This window comes from Festucalex cinctus, chromosome 11, assembly GCF_051991245.1.
Source record: "Festucalex cinctus isolate MCC-2025b chromosome 11, RoL_Fcin_1.0, whole genome shotgun sequence".
In the NCBI taxonomy this organism is placed as follows: Eukaryota; Metazoa; Chordata; class Actinopteri; order Syngnathiformes; family Syngnathidae; genus Festucalex; species Festucalex cinctus.
Genome location: NC_135421.1, coordinates 20,300,874 through 20,324,008, shown reverse-complemented (window position 1 = coordinate 20,324,008; position 23,135 = coordinate 20,300,874). Strand labels below are relative to the sequence as shown.

Here is a 23,135-nt window from a genome sequence, read left to right as displayed (position 1 = left end):
GCCTGTTTACCCATCAAGTAAAATTAAAACAACCAAGAAAACCTTTTACAGTACTTGCCTCAAACTGAAACTGTGCCTGTAAGCCAGCCAGACCCAACAATGAGTTTTTCCAGCATTCCAGCAATCACATGATCAGATAGGCTGGCTTAGCATCCAGAGCCACTTTCAAGGAATTACACTGTCCAAAAAACAAACAAACAAAAAAAAAAAAAATCTGAAAGGTAGGCAGAGCTGCACTGAGCGTTGTTGTTTGCACAGAAAAACGTATTAGTTGATAAATCAGCGCCTACATGATTGCTTGAGGTTGTGGCTGCAAAGGCGGTTGCTATTTGTGCTTGATGGTTGCTTTTAAAGTGCTTTAAAAATTAAGTTGACTTGGTGATGTGCCACATACACATGGCGTAGTGCATTTTTCTAGGTGCTTGCTTTTATTCCCTACTCTGGGTTCTGCTCAAGTAGACTGTAACAAAAGCCGTAAAAGAAATCCAAAATATAATTTTACAACATTATCTTGTAAAACTTTTGGTTCGCTTATGATTGCCACAACTTTACCCATTATTTCCCATGAGGAAAATCCTCTTTAAAATAAGAAATTAGAAATCAAAAAGTGTCTCAGAACATATCGAGTTGGACTTTGAAGGTTCCACTGTGCTACAATGACATATGCTGCGGTCGAGGATGGTCGGAAGTCGGATATATCCGAGTTGGTTTTTCCCAGTTCCGACCCGAAAGCGTTCGAGGCAAAAGTAAACAACCAAAATTGCGGATAGTGTTAATTTTCTTAAAACTCATTTTAACCTCCAGCAAGCTTGTCTTCTCGTCATTTTGCCTCATTTATTGTTTTTATCCTATTTTATAAGCATTCCATACGGGCTACCGTATAATTTCATGCAGGGATATAGCGGCATACTGTCACGTACGTTGTGATACGTGGTTATGTCGAATATTTATGAATGAAGAAAGCTATCTATTTTTATACTCAAGTAAATTGTGTTTTACCATTCACGGTCGGTGTTACCAAAGGGTAAACCATTGTAGAGTGACGTCACTTGTCGGTTGGTGAAGTCGGGGTCCTTATTTTTTTCCGACTTCGCAAGTGGAATTTACGACGACGGGGCGTTTCCGTACACACTTCCTGGTTTGAACTCGGAAAAGTCCAACTTCCGACCATCCTCGAATGCAGCATAATAGGCAAAGGGTGGTGTGCAACACATGTTACGTAATGGCGGGTGTTCATTTCCTGCAATGCCACATGCATATTTTTACGACAGAGGACACAAGAGAGATCATCGCAAACAATCCAGCTGGTCCCCGTAAACGTCATTTACAGCCAACGAGTATGTACAATCACCATGTAACCTCGCTTTCAAAAGACACAGTATGACGACAAGGGCAAAAAAGTGCAGTTATGTACACTACCGAGGGTCGCCCCTCAGCTCATTAAACAAAATAAAATCAAAACTGTGTTCAACTTAAGACATGCGAGCAAATACGTTTAAGGACAGGACGCGTGTTGGCACGTGTGGTGAAAAAAAAGGAACGGTGGGGCTGACCCCCTTGTGGATATACGACAAGCATGCGGGCGAGCGACGCTGAGGCTCGCTCGGGCGGGGGTTGACGTAAGGCCAGCGGAGAGTGTGAGGAGCCCGTTCAAACAATTGCACTTACAAACGAAAAAAAAAAAAAAATTAAGACATCTTAGAGCGAGCAGTTCCATGGATCCAATTGTTGCTTCGAATGAACCTTACTAGATGGGGGGGGGGGGCGTAAATGAACACCTTTGGGCCACCACATGATGAAACACGATAATTCAAGTGCTCCTTGACCAGCAGAAGGTGAACAAAACGTGATGAGGTAGAGCAAAAAAAATGTTCCACGACAACTTGCTGTATTAACAAGACTAGGATGCTGTGAAAGCCACTCGCCACTAGAGGGCAGAAAAAGGCCAGCATACCCGCTCAGTGACTTGTTTCAATGCATAAACCTGTCTATAATGCTTTAACCCCCCCCCCCCCCCACACACACACACACACACACATACGGTATATATATTTCTATATATATATATGTATTTTTTATATTTGGTAATTATGACCTCAGTAGTGATTTCCTCAAGTCCAGTTAACCAAATTGGGACTTCCTAGTCAATTCCAGTTCGGTTTGACAGCACAGATTTAACTGCACATTATTTAGCATAAAAAAAATATATAACATGTTCTGACTTAAACATCCTACCGTCTTTCTTTGGATTGTCACTTAAAAAAAAAAGAACTGGAATCTCCTCAATCATATTTATATATATATATATATATTAGGGGTGTGAATTGCCTAGTACCTGACGATTCGATTCGTATCACGATTCGATTCGATACCGATTAATCCCGATACGAATTTATAAGTCGATTGTTGCGATTTTTTTTCATTCAAATTTAGAAAATACTAATCAGTAAGCTTGTAGAGTGTAAGATTTATATGAAAATGTATTATTTATTTATCTGAAATTTCAGTCTTATAGAGGTTGTAATCCGTTTCATGTTTGAACAGCATTAAAATAAAATATTAAGGCTTAATGTTCCGTTCATATAACATTCTTCCATGCTCAAGGTGTGAATCCTAACCCGAAGTCAGACGTTTTGTTGAATATTTTTCCATTAAAAATGGAAGTTTAAAAATCGATTCACACACACACACACAAAAAAAAAAAAAGGCAATGATGATAAGACGTTGAATCGGTAAGACTACCGAATGAACAATTCTGAGCTCTTACAAAAAAAAAAAAAAAAAAAAAAACAAAAAAAAAAATCGATTTTTTTAATCGATTCGAGAATCGCGCGATATATCGCCGAATCGATTTTTTTTTAAAACACCCCTAATATATCTATATCTATATATATCTATATCTATATATATATATATATATATATATATATATATATATATATATATATATGATTTACAAAAAAACCCAGTCATTAACAGGAAGGAATAAGCTAGTGAGAGCGATTGCACGTGGGCCCGGGAATGTTGGGGGCGGGAATGAGGACGACGAAGAGTAACGACGTCTTCCGTTATTGCTGATTGAACAAACTAAAATGTGTGAAATGTCGTCGAACCACCGCACAGAGCCGAGAATCCGGCCTAGACATTCCCCACTTTCGGGAGACCGAGGCATTAATGACCTCTTACGCACGATTGAAGATGCACAGACACACACATCCACGCGCATGCAGTGGATATAAAAAGTCTACACACCCCGGCGAAAATGCCAGGATTTTGTGGTAATAACATTTTTTGAAAGATTTTAGACCATGTGACCTAGTAAATGAACAAGTCGATAGAATTGTATGACTATTTTCGGGAGTGTGACAAAAATGTATCTGGTTCCTAAAGTGTGCACACCCCCAAAACTGAGGTGGCGGCCATGTTCAGAATTATCACATTCAGCGCTAGAGGTGTTAAAAACAAATCAATTTGGCAATATATCGCGATATTACAGCGCGCAATTCTCGCATCGATTCAATATGCGGCCAATTGGATATTTAAACATCAATTTTTGATGGAAATATTCAACAATTCTTACTTAGGACACTTTAAGCATGGAAAAATGTTGTATTAATGGAACATTAGGCCTTAATATTTTATTTTAATTCTGTGCAAACATGAAACAGATTGCAACCTGATTGTTGAATGCAGTGGCTTACAGTTATAAGCCTAAAGTGTCACATAAATACATGTTCATACAAATCTTACAGTGTACATGTACGCGTTTACTGAATAGAATTGTCTAAATTTGAGTTAAAAAAAAATTTTGCAATAATCGACATTGTGACATAGTATCGGGATTAATCTGTATCGAATCGTGACCTATAAATTGTGATTTGGGTCGAATCGTCAGGTACGAGGCAATTCACACCCCTATTCAGCACTCACTTGCCACCAATTAAAACACTTCTGATAAACCTGATGAAGTTCGGACGTTTTAGTTGGCTTTCACTGACATTTTTATAGTCCAATCTTACTGGTACCTCCCCTATCAAAAAAATATATATATTTTTTGTTTTCAATTGAGTTGTATAGATCACATAGGTCACATGAGTCCTCATGGTCTCTCTTTTTTTTTTTTTTTCATATCACAGATGCCTTACATTTGAACAGGGGTGTGTAGACATTCGCTATATCCACTGTCCATGTCAAACCTGCGATATGATCTGCATGTTGAAGCTGGGGGAGCGGGACTGCTTGGTGAGCGGAGCCCCGGGGGACAGCAGGGGGTCGCCCGGCCTGATCAGCTGACCCTCCTGCAGGCTGACGGTGGAGTGGCGGTGGGAGCCGGCGGCGGCGGCGGGTCGCTCGCCGTCTTCGGCTGAGCCCGCGCCCACGCCGCCCTCCTGCTCCCGCCTGCTGCCGTTCAGGCTGAAGGGCATGCAGTCAAAAGACTTGCTTGAGGAGGCGCTGCCAGTCCGTACCAGAGGCGGTCCAGAGGGGAAGCTGAGGTGCTTCTTGATGGGACTCAACTGGATGGCGTCGAGTCGGATGCTGGCCGGCGGCGACGGTTTCCTCTGGTGCTGTCGCTTGACCTCCGCCGACACGTCGGCCTGCTTCGTCGTCTCGGGCCTATCTCGCTCCTTGTCCCGGGACAGGCGGGCCGCGATGGCTTTCTTGATGCTGCTGCTGCCGCCGCCGCCGCTACTCAGGCTGGTGGTCCTCGGACCGCCGCCGCCGCCGCTCGCCCTGGTGCCGCAGGGCTGGCTGCTGTTGGACGCCCCGGAGGAGAAACCCTCGTCGGGGTCGTTGGCGTTGAAGGAATCCTCGCCACCGCTCATGCCGTCCGCATCTAGGATGATCGTATTGGTTTTTGTTAAGTGTTAAATAATAGAACCAAATAAAAAATAAAAAAGTGCAGCTCAGATCAAACAGCGTCATTTGCTCTGCAACAAACAATTCAAGACCGAACATACTGACCTTGAGCCGACCGAGTCTTGTGAAGTTACACAGTACTGCACTAAAGTCATAGGCCACTTTTTGAGTTGTTTTAGCTTCCCACACAAAACATGCTATTTTCCAACACATTTTGGGCAATGTGGATGAATTTCGTAAAACCTCCAAATATCATAATGCTAATTAATACTAGGGATGTAACGATATCAAAACATCACTATACGATATTATCACGATATGACGCTCATGATACGAGAAGTATCACGATATTGTGGGGACTTTGGCGATACAAAAGAAGGTCACAATATTGTAAAAAAAATGAGCTCATACTAAAAAGAAAAAACAATGTTGTATTTTTGTACATTACAGCAATGAAAATATAAAACTATATATAAATATAATACATAAATATAATATATATATTGAGGCACTAATGTTTGAAACGTATAAGTGCCAAAACATGCCTTGTGAAAATTAAACTGCACTAAAAAACTAGCCACCAGAGGGTGCTAGAACTGTACAAATGCAAATCAACCTCACTTTTTTTTTTTTTTTGGAACAGATGCGCTGCTTTTAATATCGTGACATGACGACGACGATATATTGTGGAAGATTTAGTAACGCGATATCACGATATTGCTGGTATCGTTACATCCCTAATCGATACCCAGCGCAAATGGCTGGCATTATATAACTGCTGTGAAAAGGGTCATTTAAAAAAATTGAGCAGGCCCAAGACTTTGTGCGGTACTGTACCTAAGCCAAAACATATTTCTCGATAACCGTGCGGTAGGTGACAGTTCAGTAACTTCATATCAGGCTCAGCATTCATGTAAACAAATGAGCCTCCTCATTTTGTGGTTAGAGGGGATAAAGGCAGTTAGATAAAAAAGCACGGTCAAGAGAGACAGCCGTCGGTCTCCATCATGCAACTGTCGGAACAAGCAAGCTAAACAGACGGGGGGCAGAAAAGGGGCCGTATTCACATGCAAAGAACATGAGGGCAGGGGGAAGACGCATGCTCTCCAGCCCCAATCCATCATTTACTCCTCCTGCAGCACTGCTTGGTCACATGACTGGCCGGCCGAGTCCAGCCTGCTAATCTGCGGAGAGTGCCGAGGCCGCTCCAAACGCCTCGTGAGATTGATGGCGCAGCGTTTTATGCTGACAAGTCTGCGAGGCAACTGCGGCCAATGCGCGAAATGGCACCGGCTAGCACGCACACACACACAACATGGATGCTTCAAATGTGTCCGCGACTGATCAGAATATTGGTCAAAAGTAGATATTCATGTCTTAAGTAATAAGCACCCTGGATTCCTTTTTTCCCCAAGACATTTTGTACAATTTTATACATCCAATTTATGGGAACATTTGTGGACCAAAAGACCAATTAGGTCAGAATAAAACTGGTCTACAATAGAGAATTGTAGGGCTGTGAATCGAAATTCAATTACAATTGCAAGTATTACACTTCAGAATTACAAAATCAGCATAATCGTAAAAAAAGATTATTACAAATTTTTGAGTTGTTTAAATTATAATTATAGTGCTTCAATTTTTTTAAATTAGTCTTAATATTTTTAAATGCTTAAACATTTTCTTATTTTGTACCAAAAAATAAATGATAGTCCGACTGCACAGTGCACTTCAAGTTATTGACAACACAAATAAATTAATAATTTATTATTATTATTATTATTATTATTATTATATATTATTATAAATTCAGTTTGGTCCAAAAGGAACTTAGATAATTACTGTATTTCTATTTTTTTAATTAATCTTAATATTTTTATATGCTTATTTTCTTGTTTTGTACCAAAAAATAATCATTTAAATAATCTTTCTCATTATTTTTTTTTTTTACCATAATCGAGCAGCCCTGAAAGATTGTGAGCCAACAATATTTTATACAATATTTTATATGAAGAGCATACTATGACTTTTAAAAGGTCCTCAACCTCTGCAACATCTACGAAACATTATGTTTGTTATTGTGGTTGCAGCGGCATACAACTGTCTATTATGTTGATGACCTCCATTAGTTACATAAGTCATAAATATTTCGATCACATCTTATTATGATGCACTACAGCAAAACTCAACATTATTCATTCATGTCTGTCGGTGCAGAATATTTGATAAGCTCTTGTATCGGATCTCATTATATTGTGCAAGTGGTCATAATGTTTTGGCTGGAGGGCAGGCATGTTTTGGCTGCCACTTCATTCTATCATAAATTAGTGACACCTAACCGGGGTGTGCAACGCAATATAAATAAAAACCCGGCTGCGGTATTGATGGAACCTCTCTTTTACAGCGGTAAATTGATGCATGTGTCGTACAGGGTGAATTATTTGCGATGACCCCTCTCGTAAATAGCTTACAAGCGATTTCCGAATGAAATGGCTAAAACCTTGACATATGGTGCAATTTCCTGCAGCGTATAGATTCCCGCAGAGCGACTAGTGAGCACAAGAGAATGACACGAGCTTGCCCTCGCGTTAGCACAAACAAGATCCTTCTTCCCAGTCCTCACCGTTGGAAGAGCTGCAGAAAGAATTTTCAAGGAAAAGATCATGCAAAGGGCGGCACGGTAGTCGAGTGGTTAGCACGTCCGCTTCCCAGTTCTGAAGTCTCCGGTTGGAGTCCAGGCTCGGACCTTCCTGGGTGGAGTTTGCATGTTCTCCCCGTGCCCGCGTGGGTCTTCTCCGGGTACTCCGGTCTCCTCCCACATTCCAAAGACATGCATGGCAGGTTAATTGGGCGCTCCGAATTGTCCCTAGGTGTGCGTGTGAGTGTGGATGGTTGTTCGTCTCTGTGTGCCCTGCGATTGGTTGGCAACCAGTCCAGGGTGTCCCCCGCCTACTGCCCAGAGCCAGCTGAGATAGGCGCCAGCAGCCCCCGCGACCCTTGTGAGGAATAAGCGGTCAAGAAAATGGATGGATGGAGATCATGCAAAGACAACTGAGCAGCACCTTCTGACCTTCATTCATGTCACAGGGTCAATATCCAAAAGAGTGCACACAAAAAAATGAAGAGATTTTCAACAAGACAAAATGGGCTGGATTGCGGACCCGAGCAATTTGCGGATCTATATTGCATTACTCGACATTTTGTTCACAACAACCAAGTCATTGACTTGACCTTGTCAGATATAACGTTCGGATCTGGCGGGGACTCTGGAAAGCTCGCCGAAGCACGGGCATGCATGACGGAGGGCTCGTTCCCACTCACTGAGCTCAGATGAGGGAGTTGTGTGACGTGGCTGCGCAAGCAATCATCAACGCTGCTGGACTGCAAAACAGATTGGGGGAGTCGCTCGTACGAACGTGAGCGGAAACGCGGTGCGGTGAACCGCAGCGTGGAAACAAGATGTCAGGTTCTCATGCCAGTCATCTAAAACGGATCTACTTTATCGACTTACAAGGATGAGAAAGGCAGCCTTCTATGACTCAGTGAGTGACAAGGGCCAAAGTAGGAATGTACGTGTGGGAAGGAGACCGAGAGATTTTGACAGGCCCGTGCAACGAGGCCACTGGGCTGGCCATTCCTTCCGAGCCAAAATTGGCATCTCTTCCTTTCACTCTCGTTGGGCAAAGAGCAGCAGGCTGTTAGCTAAGGGTTTGTGGACAAGTTAAAGACACGTTTCCACCAAGCGGTGCAGTTCAGTAACCTGGCAATAGCCAGATTGATATTGCGCTTCTCAAGGGAGTTCTCCGCAATAACAATCTGGTACCTCTCCAACGGTAATTTGCTCGGGATAATTTTTCTGTGAATTTTTTAGTCATATTCATTAAAAAAAAATTTTTTTTTAAATAATCGACAGATTACTCTTTATCTGATTTTTGTTTTGTTTGTTTGATTTTAATCGGCCAATTATTAACAAAATTGACATTAGCCTGAAAAAAATTGTGCATCGTTTGGGCCCTAGGCAATCAGATAATAGCAAAGCAGATTATGGATATGGATTATGGATAGACTCCAGGTCACCCCTGGATCCAAATGAGAACAAGCACTATAGAAATATAACGGATGGATGCTTTTAATTAAAAACTACGGACACTTTTTCATAGGCAAAAACAGGTACTACAAAAGATTGCGAAAACCATTTCTGGTCATTCACTGGTTGAAAATATTTGTTATTTGCGTATTTCAGTAACATCTGAGAACATGTGGGGACAAAATAGACCAATATGTTGTTGTTTTTTTCAGGACCGATACAGATTATTACTAGTAAACGACGCCGATAACCGATATTTAGAGACGATATTAATCTTCACTAAAAGAGAAAATATTGGCATCAAAATCTGAAAAATGAATTTAACACTTTTTCAAATTGATCTATTATCAGCCGTACGATTCTTCAAAATGGCGATATTCATAAAAATGCCGATAATCGTGTCTATCCCTACAATAGAGACACATTAGCTCAGTATTTATACTCCAACCCACAGCAGGGATGCGAAATATTAATTCCGTTATTCTGATTAGACTTTTGAATCATTCCTGGAAAAAATGTGTATTGAGAACTCAACTGAAACGTACTCGCTTGGTGAAAACGGGTCTGAAGTTTACTAAAGGGGTATGCAGAGGCAGCAAAGCGAAATCCAGCAAAGCTGAAGAAGAAGGGGAGGAAGAGGGTGAGTTTGGGGTGGTTGCTGCTCAGGTCGTCCCCGCCCCTGTGCCCTACCCTCGAGTGTGATGGGGGGAATGATGCTGCTGCTGCTGCTGGGATGGTGGTGGTGACTGTGAGGGCCCCCTTCTCTCTGCTCATTGGCTGACGGGTGTTGGGCGGGACTAGGACGAGCGACGCTCGACTCCACATCGCTCGAGTAGTCAAAACAATCTGGGAGTCAACAACAACACAAGACGGGGAAATACGGTTCTTTAGTGGCAGCGGGCCTCAGCCAACCTGTGGTCTCGTCGATTTACGATACAAAAAAAGTCAAAGCTACAATTATAAAAGCGATCTACTACTGGCCTTCGACAGTGATGAAGGCCGAGTAATCTACAAGCACCATTTTGTCAAGACTTTCTTGCAGAAGAGCCGGGTGAAGAAAGAATACGAAGCAGTGAGACACAAACTACATGATGACAACTACAGAGAGTGACAGGAGACACCATTTTGCAAAGTGCTAAATGGTGTGACAGGATTCTCTTTCACTGCTCAGAAGACCAAAACAATGATTCAAATCATTTTCTCACCTAAAAGCTCCTTCTTGTGGCCTTTCACACGTTGGAAAACATCAATATTTGCATTACTTTCATATGGTGATAAAACGATGAGGACATAAATGGTAATCGATGAGCGACGTGCCGTTTATTCCCGTAGTAGCCTTACCCTCTCGCTTCCAGCGGTGTCGCCGGATGGAGGCGGTGGTGATGGCCGAGATGGAGATGCGGCTAATGGTGGGCGTCACTTCCACCTGCAGAACTTTGCGCCCCTGCGGTTCGTTGGGGGCGCTGTCCGGCAGCGAGTTCTTCATGGCGTTGCCCAGCTGCCGGTTGACACGCAACGCAAAAGGGCACGTCAACGCGCCGGCCAATTAAATGACGCCGAAGGGTGCAACACACTGGCGCAAGACCGGCGCTTAATCTGTCGCTTACCAGCAGAGGCTGAGAGTAAAGCTCCAGCTGGGCTCTGTACAGAACGTCCTCCAAAGCTTCCCGACCCATCTCCCACTCGCCATTGTATCTGGGGAAAAAAAACAAAAAAAACAGACATGTGACAGCGTCATACAACATCAAAGATAACATCATGTTCTCTGGCAAAAGTTTGATTCACAAAGACACTGAAATATTTAGTTTTACTGCGGCTAAGAGTGACAAAGGAAGTTTCTTGCAATCATTTTGAGTATCGTGGAACACTTAATTTCATTGCAGTGTTTTAATTTAAAATGTGTAAATTTATATTGTATAAATATTAGATTTACTAGACACAGTCAAGAATTTCATTTTATTTTTTAAAATAAATTTGGTGATTATATACCGAATGAAAATCCCCAAATCAGCATCAAGAATGTTAAAGAATATATAACAGTATTTTTAACTCATTCACGTCCAGCCATTTTCACTGAAGGAACCCCTTTCGCTCCCAGCTGATTTTGCAAGGTCCACAGAATATTCTGTCCTATTGCTATAAAAACATGGAACACACCAAAAGAAAGATTAGAGTCGCTTCTTTCATCAGGAAAGAAGTGACATGTTTACATGTTCAATAAAACTCAAAAAATATATTTGATTTGTTTCAGTTTTGCAGCAATTAGCATTAGAATTAATTAATGTTAATTAATTAACATTGATTAATTAATGTTTCATCATTATTCACAAACCTGTTGAAAACACTGGCAAAAAAGAGCTTGTTGCAAAGGGCCCTGGCTGATCTTATACTCTGCTGCCACCTGCTGGCCGTTTTATGCAATAGCTACCATTGCTTTAAACGACCTTGTCATGTCAGAATCTGTATCACAGCCTTCTGTATGCTGTATGCTGTATGCTTTGACGACATTGATCCACTATGGAGGCGATGAAAAAAAGATAACTGCGCGATTCGTGTTTTTTTTTTTTTTGGAGCAAATTTAAAGGGATGTTCTGCCACTGTTGGATTGACAAGGAGTTGTACCATAAGGGAGTTCTTTGTGGAAGCAACTTCACATAGATGACATCACGTTGCTCTTCTTTAGACAGTAAAATAGTCGAGCCTGAATTATTAGCAACTCTGCTGCTTTCGGCCAAGTAACGCACTCTATTTTGCCTCATTTGCTTCAAGGAAAAGAATTCTCATGAGGTCATTTATTTTGATATGCCTATTCGTAGCATCTGAATATTGTCAAACCTAATAAGCACGGGTACGTGAACACATTGGAGAAATCGTTCAAGACTCATTCCGTTTGATCCTTCCCCCGGAGCTACAGTGCGGCGCCGTGTTCCCTTTATCTTCCAGATGGGAGAAAAACAATGACTTCATTTCCATTTAAAGAGGGCTGGGAACATTTTGATGAAAATTCAGAAAGGTCGGATGGACGTTCATTTTGGTTAGCGCCACCTCTCTCTCTTTACGTGGCACTGACTCATTAGTTACCTATTGACCTAAATCCCAGCATGTCCTTCTCCGCCATCGCTACGGTCTCTGCATGTATATGAAGCTTCATGTGCCTGTTTGAAGCGAGGATGCATGTGAAAACAGGACATGGAAATGAGAGGCCAAGGATTACACAAAAAACATTATTTTATCTCTCTTCATACACATGTAGTCTGTGTCTGAACAAGTTCCTGATTGCTGCTGTGCTTCCTGAAGAGAAAAATTAAGCCGACAGTAGATTGGTCACACTCGCCTTAGTGCTTCACGCTAAGCAGCCGTGATTTGAGTCACTGCCCGATCTCGCTAAGGACGAGGCATCGTCGGGGAGGCCGCAATCAGCTTTGCATCGGCCGTTCTCACGAGGGATGAAATCACCTGCTCCCCTGGCGCATTGCTGATGTAATCAGTCTGCGCTGAGAGGAGTGTCTGTCCTTGGCGCTGCGATTGTGCTTGCCACATTGGAGAGCAGTCAAGTAATCAACTGAAATACTGCAAGCCTTTTATTGTTTTAATATTGCTGATTATGGCTTTTTTTTTTTAACTTGGTCTGAGGAAATATTCTAATATTTTGAGATAGAATATTTGAGTTTTCTTAAGCTGTAAGCCATAATCAGCAATATTAAAATAATAAAAGGCTTGCAATATTTCACTTGATTTGTAATTAATCCAGAATGTATGAAATTTTTGCTTATTTAATTGCATTGCAGAAAATAATGGACTTTATCACAATATTCTAATTTTCTGAGACAGTCCTGTATATTGTATAGCGAAGTTAAAACCTCTCTGGGAGCGGCAATAAAAACTGACCGTGGAAGAATTATGACTCGCGCTCTCGTAATCGATTGCGCAAGTGCACCTAATAAAGCGGTCGACGAGCAGAGACGATAATAGGCCGAGACACTTACATGGCATGATAAACAGCAGTCAGCATCTGCACCATGAACTCCGGGTCCAAGAGCACGCGGTTGCAAGGCTCCCTCCAGAGTTTCTGCTGCTGCCGTGGGAAACCGCATACGCACAACCTGAGGACGGCACACACACACGCAAGCATTACGTGATCAACAGGAGGCTTGACTTGAGGGCTGAGCATTATTCTGGCGCTCTACAATCTCCACAGTCACACCTTGCCGTCTTTTCTAAAGTGAACTTGCTCCAGGCATCGTCTGCCTGCTCGCAGCGCGGAAAGTCTTTAGTCATTCCGAAATAGTGTGTGCACTTGCACTGGCGCCATTACCGGCGAAAGCCTCAGACTTATCTTGAGAATCACATATTGATTCTCAACGACTGGAAAACATGGCTGGAAATTCAGAAACTGTGTGATAATAGGTGCAGTCTCCAAGATGAAATGTCTAATCCTATTAATTGAGTTTAAGCGTTATAATGCAGATTGAAGCCACAGCATATACTGTAGCTTTCTCCTTACAGTTAAACAATTATTCCAGGAGTTAGCAAACTATAATTGTAATTTTTATGCCAATTAGACTATCATGTGGACACTTACACGCCTAATTTTGATTTTTTTTTCACAATATTACAATAACAAAGTATTTTCAAAAAAAAATCAGGCACCTTTTAGTCATAGTATATAGTGACATAAAATATTAACAAGGGAAAAAAGTACAAAAAATGCAACAATTTATTGCAAATAACCCCAGCAATGGCTAGTGGACCCCTCAAGGATTAGGGAATCCAAGTTTGACAACCCCAGTGTTACAAAATGGGAATATACCAACTACAGGGTTGTGAACATCATCTGGCATGAAATCATTGTTGGAGAAAACCCAAAACGATAAAGCTAAGAAAAGTAATAGCCCACCTGTCCCGAAGAGGCTGTACATTTTGTACATTAAGTTGATATTGTAATTCTAACATTAAGTGCAAATGTAATAAAAAATAAAGCAGTACGCTGCAGATACGAGGCAGCAGAGGAAATTTAATTCAAGGTTGCATATATTTACATTGCAGATATTTCCAGGATGTATTTTTTTGTCCGTGCGTGCATTCCTCACCGTGAGCTCATTCTGCAGACTGACTGATAGGAAGAAAGGGGCATGTAGACCACAGCGGAGTTGTAACACAGCATGAGGAAACACAGCACCTCAAATCTGCAAATGCACATGAATGTCATGATGGATTAGAATCACATCAGAGTATTTATATTCCAGCACGACAGGGCCAGGCATCTTAACAGACACTATTAGTGGAGTGTTTTACACTTCCTACGAAAGTCAGCATTCTTCCACCTTGGAGTCTGTGCACGTCCACATCATTGCAGGAGGTCCTCAAGGCCTCCAAGCACTATAATTGAGCGTGTGCAGTGGAGGGTAAACGACTGGCCGTGTATCATCACAGTGGAGCGTCAACTCCTGGGGGGGCTTTTGGGGTTACTTGTCACGAACAATATTTCAGTCTGACAGATGCATTTCCACGTGTGCTCAAAAAGGAAGGCGCAGTTTTGGATCAAGTCCGCCTATTACATTGTCCGTCCCAAGCAACGAGCGCACCTGTTCTGAGCCGTGAAGGTCTCTCTCTGAGGGTGGAGGCCGCTGTACACCACTCGGATCAGGTCATGTTGACACAGAGCTCCTTCCGTCAAGGCCATGGAGCCCAAGCTTGAAGGCTACGCGTGCAGAAAGCACAAATGCACTATGAATGTAAATGTTCAGTGGCATTTTCAAAATAAAGTGGTGCTTTACACATGTTCAAATAAGTGGTTATCGACCATTTCTAAAATCAATGAAATATTTTAGGCAGAAATCAAAGAAAGTACAAAATAGCTGGTGCAGTGTGGTAATGAGTGGTTAGCACAATTGCCTCACAGTTAGTGTTCATTTCGTCAGCGAAAACTAAACAAAAAATAATGTCGTCAAGTCAACACATTTTTCACCGGACTAAAACTAGACTAGACTAAAACCTTCATTAATAAACAATAACTGGGACCAAATCAGTATGCATTTCCATCGACTAATGAAGACGAGATGAAAATGTACTTCACTTAATAAAAACTAAAATCTATGGACATGTTAGTTCATGAACAAAAACAAGACGGAAATTATAAGATTTTCGTATAGTATGCTTATATAAGTATGCTTCAAGGTTACAAACACTGCTCAACTAACTACTGCTAAGTGTGGCGGCTTAAGTATACGAGGCCATGCAGCACAAGAAGACGCACTCAGTTTGTACCGTACTACTTACTGCTTATTATTTGATTGTTTTGGATTTGTGACCATTAAGTGTTTTTCATACAAATAGTTATTATAAGTACACTCCCGGAATTAGCTAACTAGGGTGAATTCCAAGTTACATACAAATATGGGTTACAGCGCTGCTGAGGGACTGGAGTTCTGTTCCTCGTATGTCCTATAATTCAAGAATTGGTTCCCATTGCAAAATGGGGGACATAAAACAGCCTGTAGTATATTGAAGTGGAAGTACACACAAAGGACTGAAGCCCAAATGTTTAGAAAACACAGCGTGAGAACAGGCCAGTGGGGGACAAGAGAAGGAAGGGGAACTTTGGCCAAGTCCGACCCGGTTTAAATAACCTTGTGCGAGTACACAAAGTCCAGTCCCAGTTAGCCAAAGAATAATGCTGCCTCCGTCCAACATATTCAACTTTCTGGGTTGCGTTGTACAAAACAAACCAGAAAGTTAAGGTCAAATTGACCCACAAAAGTTGGCTGACACAAAAATTTCTATCAAGTTGAATTCATCCTTTTAAAACCATATTTGCTGGATGCACTTTTTCGACAACAAATGTCCATGGAGATGAAGATGCCAAAGGTTTGAAGTCGCTTTCAGACGGAAAAAGGACAAATACGAAGTCTTATGTGATTACAGCAAAACTGAGCTGGCAGAGTGTGGAGACTTGAGTAATCAATGGACTAATCAATAGGATAACGATTCTACAAGATTTGTGGCTGACAGTGAATTTACCCAATTTTAGAGCATTTTTCTTTCTTTATAGTCTATTTTTATTGCATGCCCTTATAGCTTTATTAAAGTTACATTACCTGAACCATTTTATTACCATCTATTTTTAAAAATTGTATTTAGATTTTTTTTAATTAACCATTACTGTATATGTTTCATGTTGCACCAGGAAGTGAAAAAAAAAAAAATTCCAAGCTGTGAATGTACCATTCACTAACAATCAAATCCATTCTGATTCAGATTTTGATAGCTCAGTAGAAACTAATTATAACAAAAAGAGATTGATATCACTTGGCCTCTTCATTGTGATGAAGCACACACTTAACATCACCTCTAAATTAAAGTGATTTTTTTTTCTCTTCAGGCCCTTACACACGATGAGGATGGATTAATTTAAGGAGAGACTCAAGGGTATGCTAATGCCAGCAATGTTTTTGCTTTATTCTCTCAGCATGCAAGCTCAAGCCTCTCAAGCTTGCTGTTCGGTTTATAAATCGTCTTCCGCCTGCGCCGCACTCTGCCATCTTATCGAGCACCGCCGCAAACGCGCATTGCGCGTCGTCATCTCGTATGAAAGCATAATAAATTCTTGGAGCAGGTGGAAACGCACTCCTCTCCACGAGTGTTCTTTTCCAGGGTGTCGTCTCACTAACCCACGTTAATGAATGACTGGTCGTGAATCATTAGAGATGCCTCACTGCAAGTGCAAACATTTCAGTACCAGCCCAAATTTACGGAAGCACTGCCATTGTGGAGTAAACATTTTTGGCTGGCGAGTATGTTCGAACATACTCGCAAATATGTTCGAACATACTCGCAAATACGTTCGAACGTATATTGAAATATGTTCGAACATATTTACAAATATGTTCGAACATACTCGCAAATATGTTTGAACGTGTAAACAACTTGAAAACAAAACCCAATTTTTTTAGGCATTTGGGCCGCATTACCACTTTATTAGAAAATTTAGTAGGCGAAAAACAGTGTTTATTCTTAACTTTTATGATTTATTATGTCTGCCGTGCATGATTTAGGTTCGTCATTTCTTTTCCACTCGTGCGTGTGCAAATAATACCCCGTGGCATTATGGGAAGGTATGCTAACTTTGTAGCATGTAGCCGACATGTACAGTACGTTCGAACATATTTGCGAGTATGTTCGAACATATTTACAAGTATGTTCGAACGTATTTGCGACTATGTTCGAACGTATTTGCGACTATGTTCGAACGTATTTGCGACTATGTTCGAACATACTCGCCAGCCAAAAATGTTTACTCCACATTGGCAGCTCTACTCTTCCGTATAAATTAACAGTTTGTCAAGCCTGAAAAAAAAAAAAAATCGGTGGGGGCACAGGTTTGTTCTCACCTCATGATAAATCGATGGTTTGGATAACGAGGGGATGGTGAAGGAAAGGAGCTTGCTGTTGCCATCTTTGTCCACAATCTCCTGATAAATGGAAAAGACAGAGAAGCCATGTCAAGAAAGCAATGGAGCGTTTCTTTGAACAATCTGGTCCCAAATGCTCAATCACAGTCGTAAGTCTTCACAGCTTAATTAGCACAGCACACTGCTGCGGGGCTGAAGTGAAACTCAATGCTACATGGAGTCAGTCGATTACAAAAACAGGAATAAGTGACTTACCAAACTGGCAAAATGCCTAACATGCAGGTTGGGACAAAACGTCAATACCGCAATAAAATGTATTGCTATTTCACAACACAATACACAAACATCACCTATCACAAAAGATGGTGCTATATCTGTAACCGTATTAATGTTTATGTTGTGTTATTATGAAAAAATAAAATGACCAGAAACAATCTTTTTTTTTTTTCTTCAGAGAGGAAAAGTGTATTGTTGCACTGATGTACTTCAATTATTTAACGGTATGCTTAATTTGCAAGACATCTGCAAGTCGTCGAGTGGGTTTATTTTGACAAAGAGAACAAGCAATTTTCTTCTTTTTTGATTTCGATTTTTATTAATTTTTTTAATTAACGCGGGTAGATTTTGGAACGTAACACCCGCGATAAACGAGGGAACACTGTACTGTCACTCATCAGAATGCTGATTCATCATCAATAATGTGAGTAAAAGTCCGGGTCGAGTTGTATATAAACTTTTGAGGAAAGAAAAATCATAATAACTTAATTCAATTTAGGGATGAGGCTGCAAAGTGACACCCACCAGGTTGTAGATGCCCAGGAGGAGGGCCTCAATGCAGCCATTGCTCTGACGATCTCTGCTGGCCGTGACTCGAAGATACACCCACACCAGCTCGGGCAGAAACTGCATTGTGAAACGCCGCAAGCGGTGCTCGGAACTGCGGTACAGCTCGAACAGCTGGTGACACACGGGCTCCAACAGCTGGATGGATCAAAAGGGACACGTGTAAGGACATATGAATCTGTGCCCAAGGCTAATGCGCTGATGTGGTGAGGCTGAACGCACGCTAGTCGCTCTTCTTTTTTTTTTTCCAGTTTGAGTATCATAGCCTTCAACCACGGATGCGCATCCTCTTCACGTAAACGAGTGAGGCTCGGGGGCAAAGTCTAGTCAATAATGGGAGGTGTGGAGGAGTAAGTGAGTAAATCACCGTAATGAAAGTCAGAAGGGTCTGAGAAGAGGCAGCCAGAGTGCTCCTGTTTGGACTTTTACTGGTGATTAACTCATGAGTCTAAAGAGAACTCTTATGCACACGCACACAACTTTATCCCAACAGGTCTTTGACACCTGTCCATTTCATACATACACACACGTGCCAAAGTCCTCTCTCTATTGGATCGCTTAATGGGATTGCACAGGCAGCGTTGAGATTTAGAATTAATTGAGTCTGCGGTTGGTTGATATGAAATTTGACCATGAAGGAGCAGCGAGAAAAAAGGGCTGCCATGATAATTGGATTCTCCCACTGAATCACTAGTGTAAAATTAGAGTTCCGTATCACTGAGTGTCTCTGTCCTTTCATCAGATTGTCTTCAAGTGACACACACAAAAAAATGTATAAGTTGAATTTGCTAGCACAGAAATCACAGGGGGAAAAATTATAGATTTAATTTTTTTTTTTTTTTTTAATTCCATCAAATGCCATTGATTTGCCACTGAGGTTGCACCAAAAATAAAAAATAAATAAATATTAATAATAATAACAATAATAATAATAATAATAAGAAATCTTTTTTTTTTTTTTTTGGCTAACACAGAGGTGTACCAGTGATGTCAACCATATAATTGGAATGTAATTGCAATAGAGGTACAAAAGCTGGACACGTGTCTCTGTCCTGGCTGCTCAGTACAATATGGCTAAAGGCATGATAGGCCAAAAATAAAATTATAATAATATTGGATACTGAATTTCAGCTTTTTTGTCCAATTTCCTAACGTGTATTTTCTATGATGCGTCACCTCGTTGCCCGGATCCTGGATGACCCTGTACAGCGCTGGCACCAAGGATTTCTTCAAATGAAGACTGCCGGCATAACTTGAGAGTTGGGTTTCTGGTAAGGACTGGGTAAAAGGTAAAAGAAAACATTTGTCAGTTTGAGTGATGATGAAACATGACGACAATTTCTTAAAATACTACCGGGCGCTATGACCTAAGGAGACGGCAGCATTTCATCATTTCCATATATTTAAAATAGAATCAAATCGAGATTCCGTTCCAGTCTCTAAAATCAAACCAGTTAAACATTTAATATTCTTTTCCCCTTGTGAGACAGGGCCGAATAATGGCAATGAAAAATGGCCTCTCATTGGCGGCAATGTCAAAAGCATTCTGGAAAATGTGAAGATATCAGTGACAGGATCCTATAATTGCCCATGGTGAGGAAAATAGATCCACTCAAGAAAAGGAGTTCTTGACATCAAATTAGAAGAGGCAGATTGAACCTCAGAGTGCATCCTTTTGTACGATCCATCACAGCGTGCTGGCTCTTCACCACTCACACAATGAGTCATGCCTTCTTCGCATTTTCTTCCTGTTGTAACCGTCGCCACAACGGCTCTCTCTTTCTCAATCCTTTATTCAGCATACATAATTCTAAATTGCAAGTGGATGTATTAATTAAAGAGAAACGATCATTAACAGAATATTGTAAATGTTCATGAATTTCTACATACAGAATAATCTTGGCCAAACCTTGAAATCGTTTTTTGCAAGGGATACTTGACTCCTTGAGCCATTTTCAGCAGTATAATGTTCCACTTGCTGTCGACTGAAGATGACATCACCTGTGCTGAGGAAGTAGGTAACGACCAATCATGGCTCATCTGTTTTCTGGGTTTGGTCAGCAAACTGAGCCATGATTGGTCGTTACCTACTTCCTCAGCACCTGTGATGTCATCTTCAGTTGACAGCAAGTGGAAAAATTTGTTTTAAAATGTATTAATTGTACATGAAAAATAATAAAGTTATCAAATTCATTATACACTAAATATTCACTTTTTACTATTGAAAATGACTCAAGGAGTCAAGTATCCCTTCAAGTTACATACAATGCATGTGTGCACTGAAAACGCTGTGTTTCACCCAACCCTACAACAATTTTATACATGGACAAAAATAAAATAAATAATCCTAAAATCTGTAAGGTAAATGATCAATTAATAGGAGTTACAACTGAATCGTCAAAAGAAGGTGGTACTACCTTGAATTCCGAGAGCCATTCTTCAACAACTCCGCGCTCTGAACCCAGCATCTTCCCCAGAGACACCCCACAGCTGCCTGGTGAAAAGATAAAAACACGTAAACACACAGTTGACTTTGATGAAAGCCATCCAGTCAACAATAAGCCTGCATCTATACACTTGAATGAAAAAAAATAACAAATCATTTATAATTCCCTGTACAATTACTGTTTTATAACAGAATCTGCCTGAATCTGACTACTAATAATCACAACAACAACAACAACAACAACCAAATCAGACTAGAAAACCAAATTTAATAATATCCACTATAAGTCAAAGTATGGTCGGCTGTATGTATGAGAGGTGCATATGTATATTATAAAACTTTCTTGTCCCCTCATATTTAATTGCTGGTAACCTCATAACAAAATAGAAGAGGAGATAGTGACTCACAGTATGGCGCTGGCCACACTGTTACATAACGCGCTGCTGACCTCACCTGTCACCATGCATCAATTAATAACAACCACGGCATCCATATGGGCCTTCCCCCCTTCTGTTCAAAAAGTCAAGGTTTCAATAACCGCGAAAACTGTATGTAAACGGTAATGAGCTTATTCGAGAGGAATCCAAAGCAGAAAACATGCCAATACAATATGATTGGCTGTTTGCAGAGTTAATTATGAGAGGCCAGATCCCCTTTTTTTGAATAATGGTGCCAGCGGGTACTAGTTCGCCCCAAAGGACAACATGAGTCGCCTACGAGTATGATCTAAAACTATCCAGTGAGGAGACACTGTGACTTACTAAGAAGAATTAAAACAGAAGAAAAAAAAATATTTATTTTTTTGTTACTTAAAATGATGCATTTCTTAATGTACCAAACATTCTATAATGGAAAAATGCTGTTTTTATTGACCCAAATATTTTAAAAAAGGAAATTTTTAGAGCTGTAATTTTAATACCATGAATCATGATACAGCCATATTTTTGGCTATCATGCTGTCAGAACGGAATATCATCCTATACCTAGTTATGTTAAGTATATACAGGATTGTTAAATACTGTAACAATATATATCAAGATACAGTGGATTTTAAAACAAAATTGCAGGGACATTATGACACAAAAGACAGAGAAATGAAAAGAACCCAGGTAGGATGGACAGAGGCAGACTAAATTTATCTGAAGGTGCCAAGCACCCAGGGACATAAAAAAAAAAAAGTAAAAGAAAAATGGACGCACACAACAATGTGGAGCAAGCACAGAGGTGGCTATAACTTTTCAGATCATATTTAATACTGTGTGCAGGGAAGTTGTTTACAACATCCGAGAAGCATCTGATATAGTGCACGCATACCAATAATCTGGATGAATCTGAGTATTTACAACACCTTCCAAAGATGTTAAAAATCAGTATGTGTGTATCCGGCTCAAAACTACACACTAGTCCACCACAAAATTTGTTTACAAGCTGAGTTAGGCGAATACTGTAGGGTAGACCTTTGTTTTCTTACCTCGGTGAGCGACAACTCAGATCTCCACAGGGAGAGTCGAATGGTTTTCGACTCTGTCACACATCTTTGAAGGTCACCTGAGACAAGGGCAGACATGATCAACAATTAACTCGTTGTCAATGACACTGTCACGTTTGTCCCTAGTCGAGTGGTGGGGCAACTGCATCAGAGGTTGGCAGAGAGCATACAGTATGTCTATGGCGGGGAAAGTGCGCTTGTATTCAGCCGACTATCATCTTTCACCACTGTAGAGTAGTAGACTACAAAAATAAAATTTAAAATCTGACATCATTTAACCCCTGCTTATTACAATGTGTAAATACGTTTGGAAAATTGTCAGCCCAATAACCTCGAAGACATATCAACGAATTGCCTGAATTGAAGTGTGTTTATTAATGACGACTACTAATCCTGTCACTAACGTTTCTGCCTGAAGGTGAGACAATGCACACAGACTTAAAGTAAACAGATGGTTGCTATGACTCCTTGAAAAGCCCTCTACTCATGGTTAGACTAGTTTAGCATGAAAAAAAAATGGGTGTTGGGATGCTAAAAATAACAACTGTAAAAATTACAAACATGCTGAGTTTAGGGTCAAAAGCATCAAGCGAATTATTTGCTTTGAAAAGTACTTATTTTGAGAGATGACACAGGAGAAGCCGCCTTAATATACGTGTTTTTTTTTTTGTTTTTTTTTACCAAATCAGGACTCAGCAAGCGAAAGATCATATATGCCGCTTATCCCTTTGATGCATGCACACATTTGTGAGCACACCAGCTGATTAAGTATTTAGGAAGCAACTGTTGTGTTCATCTGAAGGGCTCTTACGTAGAAACGCACCTCAAAGGAAGGACTCGAGGAAAGTGCAGAGAACCAGTTACGTCTGTCTACAAGAGTTGAAGTGCATCCTATCTAGTGAGAGCTCCGTATTCCTGTCAGCCCAAACCACCCATTTGGCTTTGATGTTAACATGCTAACTCTGTCAGTCATAAGGCTTAAACATCAAAACAGCACATTAT

The 23,135-nt window shown here is 40.8% G+C and overlaps 1 protein-coding gene across 4 annotated transcripts in view; it reads right to left on the bottom strand.

Moving 5' to 3' along the window:
- Positions 1 to 2,875: 2,875 nt before the first annotated feature.
- The window catches only part of LOC144030066 (hyccin 2), a 33,727-nt gene continuing 13,467 nt past the window's right edge, over positions 2,876 to 23,135 (bottom strand). Inside the window, exons 2-14 of one of the 4 annotated variants that reach the window (XM_077535995.1) lie at positions 22,116 to 22,192; positions 20,616 to 20,692; positions 19,375 to 19,476; positions 18,157 to 18,336; positions 17,335 to 17,415; positions 14,530 to 14,645; positions 14,035 to 14,130; positions 12,931 to 13,047; positions 10,552 to 10,639; positions 10,286 to 10,442; positions 10,150 to 10,170; positions 9,635 to 9,790; positions 2,876 to 4,834 (exon numbers count right to left, since the gene is read on the bottom strand). In XM_077535995.1, coding sequence (XP_077392121.1) covers positions 4,191 to 4,834; positions 9,635 to 9,790; positions 10,150 to 10,170; positions 10,286 to 10,442; positions 10,552 to 10,639; positions 12,931 to 13,047; positions 14,035 to 14,130; positions 14,530 to 14,645; positions 17,335 to 17,415; positions 18,157 to 18,336; positions 19,375 to 19,476; positions 20,616 to 20,666 — 1,809 coding nt within the window. In that variant the 5' untranslated portion in view covers positions 20,667 to 20,692; positions 22,116 to 22,192 and the 3' untranslated portion in view covers positions 2,876 to 4,190. The remainder of the gene's footprint in view (positions 4,835 to 9,634; positions 9,791 to 10,149; positions 10,171 to 10,285; positions 10,443 to 10,551; positions 10,640 to 12,930; positions 13,048 to 14,034; positions 14,131 to 14,529; positions 14,646 to 17,334; positions 17,416 to 18,156; positions 18,337 to 19,374; positions 19,477 to 20,615; positions 20,693 to 22,115; positions 22,193 to 23,135) is intronic. The other 3 variants (XM_077535997.1, XM_077535996.1, XM_077535998.1) reach the window with 3 other exon arrangements.